Source organism: Dasypus novemcinctus, chromosome 16 (genome assembly GCF_030445035.2).
Source record: "Dasypus novemcinctus isolate mDasNov1 chromosome 16, mDasNov1.1.hap2, whole genome shotgun sequence".
Taxonomy (NCBI): domain Eukaryota; kingdom Metazoa; phylum Chordata; class Mammalia; order Cingulata; family Dasypodidae; genus Dasypus; species Dasypus novemcinctus.
The window spans coordinates 49,259,137-49,276,027 of record NC_080688.1 but is presented as its reverse complement, the minus strand read 5'-3'; the positions used below and the strand labels follow the sequence as shown (position 1 = coordinate 49,276,027).

Sequence of the window (16,891 nt, the reverse complement as noted above, 5' to 3'; positions counted from 1 at the left end):
ATGCAAATGAGTAATGCCAGAAAAAGAATCAATAAACAAAAACAAGATTTTTGCTGTCAATTTATATTAGTTGACAATGTTTTCATTTCCCCATTGGACTTTTTTTTTTATTTTATTTTATTTATTCATTTTTTAAAAAATATTAGATTAAAAAAATATGAGGTCCCCATTTACCCCCACCACCCCCACCCCACCACTCCCCCCACAGCAACACTCTCCCCCATCATCATGACACATCCATTGCATTTGGTGAGTACATCTTTGGGCATCACTGCACCTCATGGCCCCATTGGACTTTTTAGACCACTCCACTTCTTATCACAATGTAATCATATTGAATATTTAACCACTCTCCATTCTCTTTTTATAAAACAGAAGGAGATTTTAATAAGTAAATATAAAAATACTCTCACAAAGTGAATGAAGAAACAGTGAAGGTTGCAAGAATCCAACGGAAAAATCTGAGAAGAGAATGGGCGCTAGAAGGTCCTTTGCATAAACTCTGCAGGCAAATCTATTCTCCCTCCCTTCACCTGTTCCATTCAACCCAAGGAGTAGCTGGAATAAGAATAGTCAAAAAACAATTCCTGTGAGGTGTTCATTGTCTGCTTTGTGCTTTAGTGAATTTATGGGCTCTCTACCACAACCTATAGAGCAAGAAAGTTAGGCAGCCACAACCTCTTCCCCGATTCTCCTAGTCTCCTATGCGAAAGGTCTTGATGGCAACAAGGAACCCATGAGGCCAGAATGGAGAATTCTAGACCACTCTTTGAAGTACAGATGTCAGTAAAACTTCTCTTATACCCCTACCGTCAAGTTTTACTAATATGGGCTATTAGAGACAAGTAAAATCAGATAATAGAGAGTGACTGGGTCAGTGAAAACCCATCATTTCAGGAAAAACAATTGAAAGACATGTCCCATCTAATAGTATCTTCGAACAGAACATTTATCTCATTTTCTTTATACAGTCTGGCCTACAGTTCCTGTGGGGCTTTTATGGTTCTTCTCAAATTCTGAAATGATTAGCCTTTTCTTAAGTTTGAGTCAAATGTTTGCTAGCTCTATTAGGGTAGACAACTCACTTGCCTTTTCTAAGCTTTAGTTTATTAATCTATAAAATAAAAGTTTAAGATCATATGATATGCAAATTCCTTGCCAGAAATGAAATGTTAGAATTTTGACTTAATGTCCATTCAACTCTTAGAGTGCATTCTGATGTAGTAGAGGCTGTTTTGACTATCCCATTTTTAAAATGAAGCTTAGTCTCAGATCAGTTCTCAAAAAGATGGTTTAAAGTTGGGATGGTTAAAACAACAGCAAATGGCCCATTGGTGAAACTAGTCCTGACCTTTACTTTACTAAAGGACATAACTCCTAAACTATTATTAATTGAAAAATATTCCCCCATCACAAAGGCACACTTTTAATAAGGAATGGAAGTTTAATAAGTTTGGTGACCTACAGCTGGAAACTGGGGTGGACACAGGCTGACTGGATTTAAAAGATTACATATTTATCTACTGCAAGTAACTCAAAAACCTTCAGATCTTATTGCACAATTCTTCATTGTTTTCCTTTAAGAAAAGAAAAGAGGAATATACTATTGTACCTCCTATACAAACTAAAATTAGAATTGGCTAACTCAAAACAAGTGTCTAAGAACAAATTAAATAAAATCGAATCTCAAAAATCAAGTTAACAGTTCTAATACTAAGGTTATGTAAGTGAGCAGTAAAACTTTTCATAAAGTCCATAGTAATTCCTAGGTACCTGATTCAGTAATTTCCTGCTTAGGGTGGGGGTGGCAGAAGGTTCCAAAGTGGTCCTTGCTAACCCTAACACCTTAGAATTTAAGATTTGAGCCGTTCTTTAGACTCTCCCACTGACAACATTCTGTTCCAACAAATCTTCATGAATGCCATTTTTCTGTATCTAGTAACCCACAGGACACCTTCAATAAACACAATTTAAGCAACAAATTGAATAATAAATATTATACATATTGTTGTATTTCATGCAGACATGTTAGAGAAGAAGGAAGTCACGAATTCAGGCTAGCCACAGTGGTCTGAAGGAGAATAGACAGGCACTGCCTGACAATTTTATATGTCTTCTGTAAAGGCTGAAAATAAAAGTAAAAAAGAAAGAGAGGGGGAAACGGACTTGGCCCAGTGGTTAGGGCATCCGTCTACCACATGGGAAGTCCGCGGTTCAAACCCCAGGCCTCCTTGACCCGTGTGGAGCTGGCCCATGTGCAGTGCTGATGCGCGCAAGGAGTGCCATGCCCCACACAGGGGTGTCCCCCGCATAGGGGAGCCCCACGCGCAAGGAGTGCGCCCATAAGGAGAGCCGCCCAGCGCGAAAGAAAATGCAGCCTGCCCAGGAATGGCGCCGCCCACACTTCCCGAGCCGCAGACAACAGAAGCGGACAAAGAAACAAGATGCAGCAAATAGACACAGAGAACAGACAACCGGGGGAGGGGGGAATTAAATAAATAAATAAATCTTAAAAAAAAAAAAGAGAGAGAGGGAATACAGTAACTGTTCTTGATAAAATTAAGAAAAAACAGTAAAATATCTCTGATTAATCTTAAGAAAATGTTCTTAAGGGTGCAGAGATATGCTTCTGGAACTATACTCACTTTTCCATTTGGGTCTCCTTTTCTCTCCCTAGATGCATTTCTTTAGAGGAGAACAATGTTTATAACTTAACCTTCCCCTACATAACATGGCGTAGACAATCCTATCTATTTTCATTCAGTTGCTCCCACAACTGTGGTTAACTACCACCCATAAAATTGCCCTTTTGGATGAACTATATTTTGTTAGCAAATATTCTTTGCCCACAGTCTGTTTCCCTCCCTTACTGTATTATCTTCTAAAACAGTAAGTTGTAATAGAAGGTACATTTAAAATATATCTTAATGATATTCAATAGCTCAGACCTTTACTCAAAGTTCTATAGCTCTTACTGGATTAGCATAGCAGTTAAAGTTCTTCTGAGGCTTTGCTTCCTCCAAATCTTGATTGGTTACGGAAATGTTTTGTTCCTCCTTCAATCCTACCTACAATTAGGCTATCAGTTGAAAGTGTCTATAGGCTTTGATCTCAGCAAGCAAAATAAAATGTAAAACATTCACCGAGAAAAGCTGTCTTTCCACCTCTAAAGCAAGGGAGGACATCCACTTTTAGAGAATCTTACATCATATGTACATATATCAACACTTTATGAGGCTCAGGCTACAAGTATTTAAAAAGGTTAAGAACAATTTGCTCTTAAATTGCAGGGTGCCACAAGTTAGGTGGATGGCCTTTCTCAAGTTATTTAACCTTGAAAGCCTCAGTTTCTTTATTTGTAAAATGGGAGATAGTGATATTCCCAACCACCCCAAAATTTTGTTTAAGATAATTCTTAAAAAGTACTCACATTGGGCCCATTATAGTAAGTAAACACTCAATAAAGGTTAAGAATTCCTTTTATCATAGAGCCACTACTCATATCTTTGTACCTATTAATTTGCTTGACATAGTACTTAAAACCTGGTATCAGCCAAACAAATTAATGGATAGAGAGATGTGAGATCTCTACCTTAAGGAGTTTATATTTGTGATAGGAAGACAACATTTCTTGACAAGTTTGAGCATCTTCTATTTCATGAAAAATTCAAGAAAGAATTGAGATATTCCTAAATTTTAAAGAAAGATTTAAAAGAAAACATTATGGACTAGATTTAGACATGCTTAATTGAGATGTTATAATCCATAATCCAATGACACAGTGATTCCTGGAAGAGAAGAATAGTCTGGCGCTACAGAGTGAAATTCTCAAAAGCAGGGACTATAACTGTATTCGTCTATTAAACTCCAGCCCCTTTTACATTCTCAAGAACACAGCACGGATTTAATGTTTGTGGAAAGAATGCATGCCTTTAGGACCCCAGGATCTAACACAGTGAGCAGAGTAGGCATTCATAAGGATTTAATTAACATCATCTTATGATATCTGTATATTTTAATATCCTCTCATTTGATTATTAAGCACCTGACATAGGTTTTCACAGTATAATCTCAATACGATTGAGATTATATTATCCTGCCCAGGAGGTGATTATTAACAGGTGGAGACTGTGTACAAGTCCCGAACAGCACCTAGCACAGACTTTAAGCCAAATTTAACTGAAGTTTAAAAAAAAAAAACATGTTAGTTAATAGAATACTCATTAGAATTTCATGCAAAATTCCAGTCAACAACTACCAATTTTATTTTGTGTGGGTGCATGGAGAGGAGTAGGACAAATAGTTCTTTAGTTATTCTAAAAGAACTAAGAAGTACTTTTAAGAATTGTATGCTGTAACTTTTAGAGAACCTGGCTCAACAAAATATAATTTTAATTCCTCTGAAAACAAATCAACTATAAAAAGAAGTTCCAATGTCAGCATATCAACTGTTTTGCATTTGAATTATGTTGTCAAGTTCAAAACAATGAAGCAAAGGTAAAATCATTTAGGCATGTGGCAATTAAGAGTATAAGCAATGAAATGAAGAGCAAAGCACCACTTAGAAAAAATTTAAATAAAATCACCCCAGTTAAATGTCTATTCTGACCCAAAGATGTTCGCCTGCATCTGATACTTAGATTCACATGCAATGCAATTTTATATCCATTTCTAGCTCTATTTCTGCACTGAAATATTTATAGAGCACTCAGTGTTTCTGGAATAAATTATACCTAGATCTGGATAAAGCTGAAATCACCAAAATTACCTTTTCAGTTCAATTATTTGGAAGAACAGAAAAAGAAAGCTTGATAGAATTTTAAAAAACAGTATATTAAGAAATGGCCATTTCATAGCTATAATTGCATACCTTACAGGACACAGATGCCTTGAGGGTACTATGCAGTCCCCACAGTTATTTTTACCAAAGGCCTCAAATAAAATCCAAATCAATTTATGTTCTGTGAGGATACACATTATACTTGAACACGAATTTTCTTAACTCAGGTATTCCATTCAATTTATTTGTTAGGAATAATGTATGAAAACACGTATTAAGAGTAAGCAAAAATGGAAGCATATCACTGTGCTAAGCATATTCTTATGAATACCTTCCAATACCTTCTGACACTCAAACTTCTAGAGGTATTCTTCTGGTATGCTGTGAACTCTGAATCAGAAATAATGTGACCTATCTGGTAACTGGGGAGAGTTCTGTTCCAAAATCACTTCATTACTGAGAGATATTTTGTCTGAAAAGGGTCTCCTCCCCACTCAGCAATCCAATTTTAAGGTCTCCTAAGGAGCAATGTGGTAAATACCAGAAGCACACGCACGTGTACACACATACACACACACACACACACACACACACAACATAGTTCAGGAATGCCTTCTGGGGCTCTACTTCTAGTTTCCAAATCATGAAATAATGAGGGAAACTTCACAAGCAACAGCAAGCGGTCAAGTGTGGCTGCAGTATCAGATGCTTGACTGTGGAGCCTTGAAAACTATTCAAAGTCCATGTTGATCAGAATTGTGCTGAGGCACTGGGACCTGACCATGTGGGCAATGTTTCCAATAATTACTTTTTTTCCAATAATTACTTTTAAACTCAGAAAATGCTTCCACAGTAATATATAATCTTGTAATCCCCTCAGGAATTATTTTGATCATTTTGTCACTAGAAAATGTACCATCACCAATTTCACTTAATTGCCACAAAACATACAACTGACAGTATCTTTTCATTCATAATTTACTAGGTAGAATGTATTCTCTGGAATATCATGGATTAGCTGTTACTAAGTGCTGCTATAAATGATAGTGGTTGTTTGAGGGTGGGGAATGGATTTGAAAAGGGGAAAACCAGAGGTAAAGAGATCAGATGAAAAGAGAGTACAATAACCCAAGTAAGAAATGATACGTGTTTGAAGACTGGCAGAAAATGGGGATATAGAGAAGGAAAGAAGAATTTAAGTAGAACCAACACTACTCAAGGACCCATTGGGTTAGGGCAGAACAGAGTTAGAAATGACTCAGAGTCTAGTCAGTCTGAGTAATGAGGACAAGTAAATTTTTTATGTCAACTAACAGCTAGATAATCCTGGACGCTTGCTTAAACACACACATGAACACACCCCCACATATATGCAGATTACCTTATGCTACTGTTTAATAACGCCCGTTGTCTCATACATCCCTCTCTAAGTAGCCGACCGTGCACACCATTTACAAAATGAGAGAATGAGATGTAACAAATGACAGAGAAGACATCGTGAGCTAGCACAGTAATTCCATAAAAGCCCAATACAAAAAAAGTAGACCACCATTTCAGTATGAAAGGAAGGATACCAACATGGAGTCTGGAGATAAGAATTGATTTTGCAACAGAATTTATCTGTGTTTCTTTCTTATCTCCAGACAAAACATTTCAGCAGCAAAGAAGAATCATCTCTTATAGCACTAATTAGAAACATAAATCTCACCAAGGGAAATGCCAAGATATTTTATTGTTTGTCACTAAACATGGTAATAGAATTTTCTGACATTTTATCCCCCTAGAAAAATGCGACATCTTTAATAAACCACAGTGTAAAGTGGAAATCCTAATTTCAGCGTATCATAACAGAGACTGCAAAACAGGATATATAAAAAGCCTTAAGGCAGGTAGCTAAAAACAAATTTCTTCTATGAATTTATCAGTGGGAACAAAAAATTCCCATTGATACCAGAATAACTGCAAACTCTAAGGCTGTCACCTGCATGCTCCTCACCACAAAATCGAAAACATGTTCATACTCTTAGGAACACTAAATGCAACAGAGACTGTGTATAAAACTTTTTAAATGTCCCTACTGTGACATGTAATTATAGGCTGCTGCTCTGTAAATAATTGATGAAATCTAAAATAGATTTTATAAGTAAGGCATCTATAAAATATAAAACCCAACAGAGGACTTTTGCTTGGTGTGGTTTTTTCCCAGCCTCTATTTTATGACCACCTCATCTCCATTAGAAACCTATTTACCTATTACCAAATAATATTAAAAACTGTATTACAGCTTATGCTACATTAATGACGTATATCTCATAATGAAAATGTCCAGCACATAAAAAATTATGCCTCACACCTCCGATGAATGGCTTTTTGGCTCTTGGTAGGTAAGTGATGTGAGCCTCACTTTGCAACTTTCAGCCCTGTATATGTTGCTGTACCAGAGCCCAAATTTCTTTGAAGGCATTACTTTAAATGTACATGAGCAGAGAAAAACACATCCTCAGGCACCCTCTTTGTAAAGGAATTACTTCTGAATGAATAAATCAAAAACAGACAGAATTAGGACAACCCCCAAAATCATCCAAAGCAACCTGGTAACTTGAGTTACTTTTTTTCTAGGTACATATTTTTTAACTCTGCAGACAAGATCACATCCTACAGTAGCATTCCTAACTCCCAACTCCCTGAGGAAGTACAAATATTTAGCTATGTATTCCCCACAGGAAATCAAATATCCATTCACAAGAGAAGCAAATTGTTATGTGTACATTTTAATGCCCTCTATACAAGGTACAAGGTTAGCTGCCTGATTTTAAGATTCTGATGATCTGAGAAACATTCCAAAAAACTATGTATGATCAATACTTTGACAACCTATAAACACAATGTAACTGAAGCCTGAAAATACTTAAAATCAGTAAAGCACATATATAGACTGAAATATATACACTGACAAAATCTTCTATCGTATTACATAGAAGGACAGTCACACCCAATGTATTTTCATTAAAAAAAAAAACAAAACAATTCTGGAAAAACAAATCAGGCCATGAGCATACTAATAATTTTTTCAACAAACACATGTCCTTTGACAATTTATTATACTCATATATCGTTTTAAAAACCACAGGGAAAGCACTTATTTCACTCTGGCTTTCTAAATAGAATTTAATTTTATTCAACACATTTCATCAAAACCATGAAGGAGATACACAGAACACTACTTAGAAACATCTCCTCCTTTTATCATGTCCACATTGAAAAGCATGTAATTCAATGGATGTCACTTGAAAAGAGAAAAAGATAGTATAAAATGTCAAGAATTTCATCTCAGTCATAAAGTAACAATATCATATATACTAACACTGAAAAACATCAGCTTTGCCGATGCATCACTGGTACTTTTTTTTTTTTTATTACAAGTTACAAATTTAAACCAGAGTCTTTTACGGTGTTTAAAAACAAGCAATAGCAGGATAGCCTCATATGTTCAACAGAAAATATTCTGGAAAGCGTGAGCATGCATATATTAAATGGAATTCCCAAAAAAGTGTTATGTTCATTTTGATTTTAAAAACTAATATAGAGGATGAATATATAAAACTTGCAATGTTAAAAAGGAGTTTCTGACTCTGACTGCCAGCCAAAGTGGTCACTAAGAGCTGGCAAATTAACATCTAGAGAATGAAGAGTATTTACTCAACAAATATTTATTGAGTATCTGCAAGTGCTAGGGGTATTAGGTACCCTACCCTTAAACAGTAAGGCTTAAAGGCTTCACAGCTAGGCAGAGAAGACAGACAAGGGCAAATTTAGAGAACAGCAGGATAAGGCTGGGGGCAGGGGCCTATGCTGGCCAGGAGAGAAAGAAATGCCTCCAGAGTACTGGTAACAAATGCCTGACTTTAAGTCCAGGTTGGCATGATGATGGATAAAGACCCAATGCTCCCTTTTCTAGAAATACTAGTTATATCGAGGAATGTTTGGGAGAGGACCAGAAAGATGTGCCTTGCATCCATACAGGAGACCTCCTTAATCACTACCTCATCACTATCCTTTGTTTAATCAGGCATGTCTCAAACCAGTACTTCTTGAAAAATGCATCATTAATAAATACCTAGAAATTAATCAGCTATGACTGACCTTATGATGACAGAATTTCTAAGGAAACATAAGTTATGTTTCATTTATTTGTTCAGTTACCTTAAATAGTTGGAAAACATTTAAGAACTGGGAAGGTAGCAAAACAGTACTCTAAGTAGGCAAAATAAATGTCAGAATCTGCACCCAAAAAAATTATACATACACGTCAGAAAGCCTCAGAACCTCATTCAGAATCTATGTACCTTTAGAAATGATTCAGATAAGCAAATTAGAACTAGAAAACAACAAGGAAAGAATACACTACACATAGATGCTAGCCAAAAATAGCAAGTTACACATTGACAGGAAGGAGGAGATTTAAAGAAATATTATGTGAAAAGAAATGAAAACACAATGCATAGCTGTTTGATGCAATTCAATGCAAGCAGATTTTACAGAATAAAATTCAAATACAACTCTGGTCTCTTTCATTGCCTTTTCCCTTTCTTGTTAAACTTGTGAATTCCTTACAAGTACCTTCAATATTACTATACAGGTTCATCAGTAATTCTAACAATGGAATGTTTTTTCCTTTATAGAAAGGTAGAGTGGTGGTTGGGGTGGGGGTGGGTGAACAGGTATTAGAGTTCCCCGATTCAATGTTCTTTAATTACTCTAATAAGTTGTCTTGTATTTGTTAACTATGTAGGCTTAAACCTCTTTAATACATCATTCTGGAAACTCAGCATTGTCAAAACTATGAAATAATGCTGTTGCAATAATAAGGGTATTAAAATGCACTTCTGTGTCATGGTCTCATAATAACCAATAACAGAATCTCACTCCTGTGAAGAATACCTTAATGAACAAATTTCGAATGTCTAATGATAGGAGATGCTTTTTTTGTCTGTGTGGGCAGAGTCCTCTGGCATAAAACACACATTCCACAGAAGCTGATAGCCTTAGATTTTATCCCCTTTTCTTCTGGCTATGGCACAAATATTTTCAGTGCTTTCTAAATGGCATAAATATTTTCAGGGTTTTTGACAGAGAAGAAGAAAATTAATTTCTAAGTTTCCCCATTTTGTTTCCTAACTCCTTACATGGACATCTGGGTTAGAAAAAGAACCTCATCTTACAGAGATATCAGGTACTGTCAACAACTCCCTCTCTGTGACAGTTTGAAGCTGAGTTGATCCCCAGAAGATCATGTTCTTAAATCTAATCCATCTAATTCATCCTGTGAGTGTAAAACCTATTGTAGATGGGGCCTTTTGATTAGATTCAGTTAAGGGGTCATCCTTTTGATTAGATCACTTCGGGAGGGCATGACCCAGGGTGAGTCTTAATCCTCTTACTGGAGTCCTTTATAAACAGAGGAATAAAGAGCCACAGGCAGAGAAAGAAGGCTGCAGTGGCAGAAAGAAGCCTCCAGAAGTTGAAACCAACAAACCCAGGACAGAGAAAAGCCACAGATGGAGTAGCTCAAAGCAGAACTAGCAACAAGGCCTGGAGGAGAAGGGAGAGACATGTGGATACCACCAGGAAGCCTTGATTTGGACACTTTCACAGCCTTAGACCTATAAGCTTTTAACCTAAAAAAATTTCCACTGTAAATGCCTACCCATTTCTGATACATTGCTCCCAGTAGCATTTAGCAAATTGAGACACTCCCCACTGTGGCCTCTATTCTGTGGGGAACAATCATTGCAAACCTAGCAAGTTACATTATTTCAGGCTAATTCTCCAAAACAGGCAGAAACAACTGCCCAAAATACAGAAGAAAATGTGACTCCAAATGTCCCACACCCCACTGAATTGTGACTTTATGACTCTTAACCTGCAGAAGACACATTTAAACCACTAAAGTTTGATGTTAACCACACTTTACAGTTATAGGGGTTGGAGGTAATATCTACTTTTTTAGGAAAAGAAGTCTACCCAAAAGACTGCCTCATTTTTCTCAGAAGTTCTATCTTGATATCATTAAACCATTCAAAAGGTATTTCAGTCGGTTTAGTTTTCACCAAGTTGCAACCACTGAATGCTCAGTGGCTAGCAGATAGAATCTGATGCACAAAAATCCACTCTCTGTACCATGGCTGATTACACATACCTATGACAACACCACGGTTAGTTTTTCCCATAACAAAGCTCTTTTTCTCTCTTGGAGAAATATAATCTACATGGCTCTAAATCGCTGGCTAAAGTCAAAACTATACAACTTTAAAAATAAATAAAAATAATGGATCACCATAGATAAACAAAACATGGTATCACCATCCATACAATGGAATATTATTTGGCAATAAAAAGGAAGTACTGATACATCCTGTAACATGGATAAACCCTGAAAACAGTAGGCAAAATGAAAGAAGTCAACCACAAAAGGCCATTTTACATGCTTCTGTTTATATGAAGTGTTCAGAGTAGACAAATCCATAGAGACAGAAATATGAGTGGCTGTCAGGGGCTAGGAAGAGGGTGGATGAGGATAAGTGATATAGGGTGTCTTTGTAGGGTGATGAAAATGTTCTAAAATTAGACAATGGTGATGATTATGCAACGTTCTGAATATTTACTAAAAGCCACTGAATTGTACATTTTAACAGGTTGAATTTCATGGATGGGAATCATATCTCAAAGCAGTTAGAAAAAAATTTTGAAAAGATCAACAGCTGATAAATGATGCTCTAATCAAAGGAGTTCTAAATATAGGAAGACTAAATTTTCAATCGTATTCATTGGTACTATGAATTGTAAATTTTAAAGTGAGCTCATCTTTACATCTTGGGATCTATCTATTAAGCCTGTGAAAGTGCTTCTTTTTCACTACTCACTTTCAGAAACATAATCTCTTATGAAAAGACAAAAAGGAATACTCCAATGAGGGGCTAAGTCACACAGTGCAGCACTTTGCTAACAAAGTACGCTTTGTATCCATCCATTTAATGTAATTTATTAAGCTAACAGGCAGTTCCAAAGAAATCCTGCATCATCCAAATATCTGGCAACCACAAAGAATTTGCGGGTAGTGGCTTATTTCAGAGTTGACTAAAATGTAAAACTCTAGATACACCTATTGCTTTGCAACTCATGTCAATTATTAATCAATAAAAGGAGAAACATTTTGAATACAAATACTGACCTTGTTTCTTTTAACCCTTCTTTCTGAATGACTTCCAATATCTGCTTTGCTGTCATTGGTGAGTTGGGGTGTTTTTCTAGTGCCTAAAAAAGAAAAATAAACATAAGATTTCTAAATTATTGCATGAAACTACAGAAGCAAAAACAAGTGAATCATGCAATGTTTGTTTAAAATTTAAAAGGGGTAGGAGCTTTTATGTCAAAATGAGATCCCATCATACAGTTCAGGTGTGCAAAGTCAGAGTGTAAAATTTTCTGAACATTTAGAGCAATTTCTGCAAAGTATAGGGGCCAGTATTCAAAAATGTCACAAAGGCATACAAACCAAAAAGGAAATGTAAAACCTAAGGAAACCAACTTAATAAATATATAATTTCCTTGTATTAAAACGTGCTAATGTTTTTGGTAGATATGTTTTCAGGATGGCACGATGTTTCCTAAGTTTCCAGGACCTTGGAAACATGGAGCCTGAATACTACCAATAGCACTTAAGAAAATGCTGGCTGGAAACAACCTCACCAGGTTCATATTTTGATCAGTTTATTTTGTATGTACATATTTTAAAACAGACAGACAGCATTTTTCAAAATGCTGAAAAAAGCACATAGGAGTCCATGTATCTCATTACAGTGTGTTTTCCAGTTCAGCTCGGTTTCCTTTCCTTTGCCTTTCCAGTTAATTTCAAGTAAACCCTTTCCTCTTCCCATTCAGCCCATCTCTGTTTTCAGGGAGTGAGTTCCATTTTCTTTCTCTTGCCTTCTACCCAGTTTACTTGGGGGAGGGGGAAAGAGGAAGATTATTTCAAACAATGGGCAAACAGGGGAACACATGGGATAGCGGTGATTTTTTCCACTGGCATTAGGCATCAGCCCCAGAAATCAAGTTCCTTTAGTTATTCAGGGACTTAACTACATGTAATGGAAGCAGTAAGCAGCAGTTCCCTCCTGCTCACCAGCATGCCCTGCAGGGACTACATCTTGGTACAAGAAACAAGTCTACACACATCCTTACAATGACCTCCTCCAAGGTTAGACAACTCCTACTTAAAGATACTGCACAGGAGCTTCATGCACAAGTCCTGTGCCTGACTCAAATATTAGAGTCTACAGATTTAATATTTATGATGATTTACTAGAAGGGCGATAACTGTTAAGAATTAAGAGGGTCACTCTAAAAACTAAAAATTGAAAAAGCTTCCAAAACTGTTCAAAATAGCTCTTTGCATCTCTCCTACTACCAATGGCCAAATTTTAATTAGTTAACTAGCAAAGGCCCTGCTCATGATGATTTTCCAATGAGGTACATACAGCCTGCCCCTCTTTTACTTTGCCATTATGTACATTTTCTGTTGCCCCGTTTCTAGTTCCCAGGCAATTTTCCCAACTATTTCCCAACCTTGATGAGCCTCTTGGTCATATTTGGTCTGTTCTTTAAAGAATACAGAAATATGAGCTAGACTACAATGATCTGGAGGCTATAGCAACAAGTTATTCGATAGGGAAGAAGGAAAATGGCCCTCACAAAAGAGGCCATTGGAGAGCTGAACTGAAAACTAGGAAAGGGGAAAAAAGGAAACAGGCATAAGCTGTATAGGGAAGAGGAATAAACTGTAAAAAATTGGGAAAAAGGCAATAAGGAAACTGTGTGATAAAGCTGAAAAGGAGAAAAGATTAGATCATTGAGAGACGGGAAAAAGGAATAGACAGAAATGAAAACAAAAAATCTGACATAACTTTTAAATAAGAATTGTAAGTAGAACAGTGCAAAATTGTGAATTACTGAGAGGGGATGCTTGTGAACACGGATATATAGAAGGTGAGCATCAGCCCAAATGAGAGGCACACTGGGAACATTAATGTTCTCTCATAGAAGATATGGGCAGAAGTCAAAGACGCAGACAAGTGAGCAAGCGATGAGAAGGGAAAGTGGAGGGGAGAGGCAGAGGATGGCAGACAGAGGGAAAATAGAAGAGAAGGGAGAGAAAGGAGGAAATTGAGCTGAACTGGGAATGTGCAAAAGGCAAACTGATTAAATCTAGAAAAGGCCAAAGAGAAAACTCCACTGTACTGAACAATGTTTTTAAAGGAAGTTTGGGTGCACTTTAAAGTGGGGTTACTCACTGTGGAGGATTCCCTGTTTCTCTTCCTGAGTACAGGCCCCTCAGCACACCTGGGCAGCTCCTCCCAGCAATTGAGAGAATTTGGATAGCCCTGTCCCCTTCTCTATGACATCACATCCTACTCTACAAAGGAAGTAAAAGTGCCAAGAATTACATCATGAAGTGGAAGAGAGGCAGGAAGGAAATGATGAAGCCACACAAAACACCGTAAGCCACTCTCAGTTCCTCCAAGACAGAGAAAGGAGACAGAAGGAGGAGAGGTTCCTGTGCGTGAACAAGCTTCACTGAACTAGCTGTGTTGAACATTAATAGAACAAAAGAGATGGAGAAATTAACATGACAGAACAATACACTGATATCATCAAAATAATGTGACACAAGGCAGAGACATGAATCAGACACTCAAGGCAGCCATACTCTAAAACAAGGCACTGTGGAGAAGCCACATTCCAGGGAAAATGGCTTCCTAAGCAACCGGTATCAACCTGAGACCAACCAGCTGTCCATTCTTCCAAAAATCTTTTGACCCTGAGGAACTACCATTTCATATGTCCTACAAAATTACGTTCTGGATTATCCCCCTTGACATTTTCAAATATAACTGGTATTTGGATATATCTTCATCACATGTAACACTTAGAATTTAATGAGTAACTCCAATTGCTTTCTACATTGTACCTACCTCTTTAGAGAATGGGTCAAGTAATCAACAGCTTGATTATTCACACAATCTTTAACACTTTTTCACAATAAAATTTTTCTAGAAATAGGGACAACAAATATTTCAGATAATCAAAATAGGTTTAAACTGGCTTGCACAACAATAATGTAATTGTAACAAAATAGGGACTCCAATTTTACAGTTTACAAAGTAAAATAATTACGTAATCTTGTTTTCTAATAAAAAGTGGACAATGCAAATTCATATCTTATAGAGGGAAACAAATGGAACCTACAAGTCTACAACCAAGAGTTACCACTATTATCTTTGTTTTCCTTCTCATTTTTTATATTCATACAATATTAGTTTTTGGGATTTTTGGGATTTTTTTAGGAGATTCCAGGGAATGAACATGGACCTCACACATGCAAAGCACATGCTGAGCTACACCTGCTCCCCATACATGTTATCTTTTTGTTTCGTTTGTTTTAAAGATTTATTTATTTCTTCCTTCCACGCCCTGTTGTCTCTGCTCTCACTTTCTGTTCTCTGAGTCCATTTGCTGTGTGCTCTCTGTGTCTGCTTGTCTTCTCTTTAGGAAGTACTAGGAACCAGATCTGGGACTTCCCATGTGGAAGAGAGGGACTCAATCACCTGAGCCACCTCAGCTCCCTAGCTTATTTTGTCTCTCACTGTCTTTCCTCTGTGTCGCTTTTGTTGCATCAGCTCAAAGGGCTGCCTGCTGTGCCAGCACACCTTCAGGAGGCACCAGGAACCAAACCGAGGACCTCCCATGCAGTAGGAGGAAGTCCAATTGCTTGAGCCACATCCATTTCCCCATACATATTATCTGAATCTAATTTTTTATATTAATATACTAAGTGTACGTATTTTTAAGTGTTTCATTTTTCTATGCATGATTTGAATTCTTCCAAAAAGAGCATCAAAATTAACACTTCACTGAGGATAGACATATATATTGTTTTTAAATTTTGATTAATATATTTTCAATGAAATATGAATGTAATATCCTTAGGACAATATTGAGTCAAAGACTGAGCTTTGTCATGACTCTTGTTACATTGCCAATGGTTTCCAGAAAGATTTAACACTTAAGCTCCTACCAGGAAAGACTGAATCTGCCTCTCACTGTATCCTTGCCAGTATTAAACACTAACTTTATTGTAATATTTGCCAAATTCACAGGCCAAATAAGTGGCAATCCATTTTATTTAAGTATACTTCTGTAAATATTAATGAGGCTAAAGATTTTTTTTCATATTAATATCATATGGGATATATACTTAAGATATTTCTGTTTTCTTAATGAAGAAAGCTCTTTATATATAAAAAAATAATATTCATTGCTCATCATATTGATAATATATATTTATTTCTTGTTGTTGCTTATGATTTGAATTTGTTAGGGAGATACGTGAAGTTTTCTATTTTCATATGAGCAATGCCATCAGTCTATAGTCTTTTCCTTTGACTTCTTATGCTTTTGTTTCGAAATTCTTTTTATCCAAATAACACAGAAATACCTATGAATTAAGTACTTTCATTTTTTTTGTTTTTTTAAAATTTATCTGGAATTTATCTTTTTGCACAGAGATAAAGAACTACCTGATGCCTCCATTTTCAATTTGTAAAACAAGTTTCTTCAACATCATTTGTTTCAAAAGCTACACTTGGTTAGAGAGACGTCCCCCCACCATATATTAATGCTAAATAGTAGAGTAATGGAAACATTTTTAAATGGGAAACCAATATATAAATATGGTAACTAAATATAGAAAGCACACAAAAGCAGGGTTGTTCTTGTTGAGATAGAGATAAAAGAGATCGAAGTTCCCAATACCCACTCCCACTAATGGCTAAAGATACTTCTGGGAATCTTCAAGGACTATGGCATAAACCAAAAACCACCATCTTTGAGGTTCTTCCAGGAGTCCTACTAGCTTCCATTGACTTTTCCGTCAATTGTTGTGCCAGCACCGCATCATTGTAATCGCTATAACTTTACAATGTAATTAGAAACCACTGGCCAGATAGCACTATCTCTTCTACACAAATCAGAGTCTGTCACAGAGTTCAATAT

At 36.5% G+C, this 16,891-nt stretch overlaps 1 protein-coding gene across 1 annotated transcript in view; it reads right to left on the bottom strand.

Moving 5' to 3' along the window:
• The window catches only part of ASXL3 (ASXL transcriptional regulator 3), a 186,424-nt gene that overhangs the window by 136,267 nt on the left and 33,266 nt on the right, over positions 1-16,891 (bottom strand). The window contains exon 2 of the mRNA XM_004472558.4: positions 12,012-12,094. Coding sequence (XP_004472615.3) covers positions 12,012-12,094 — 83 coding nt within the window. The remainder of the gene's footprint in view (positions 1-12,011; positions 12,095-16,891) is intronic.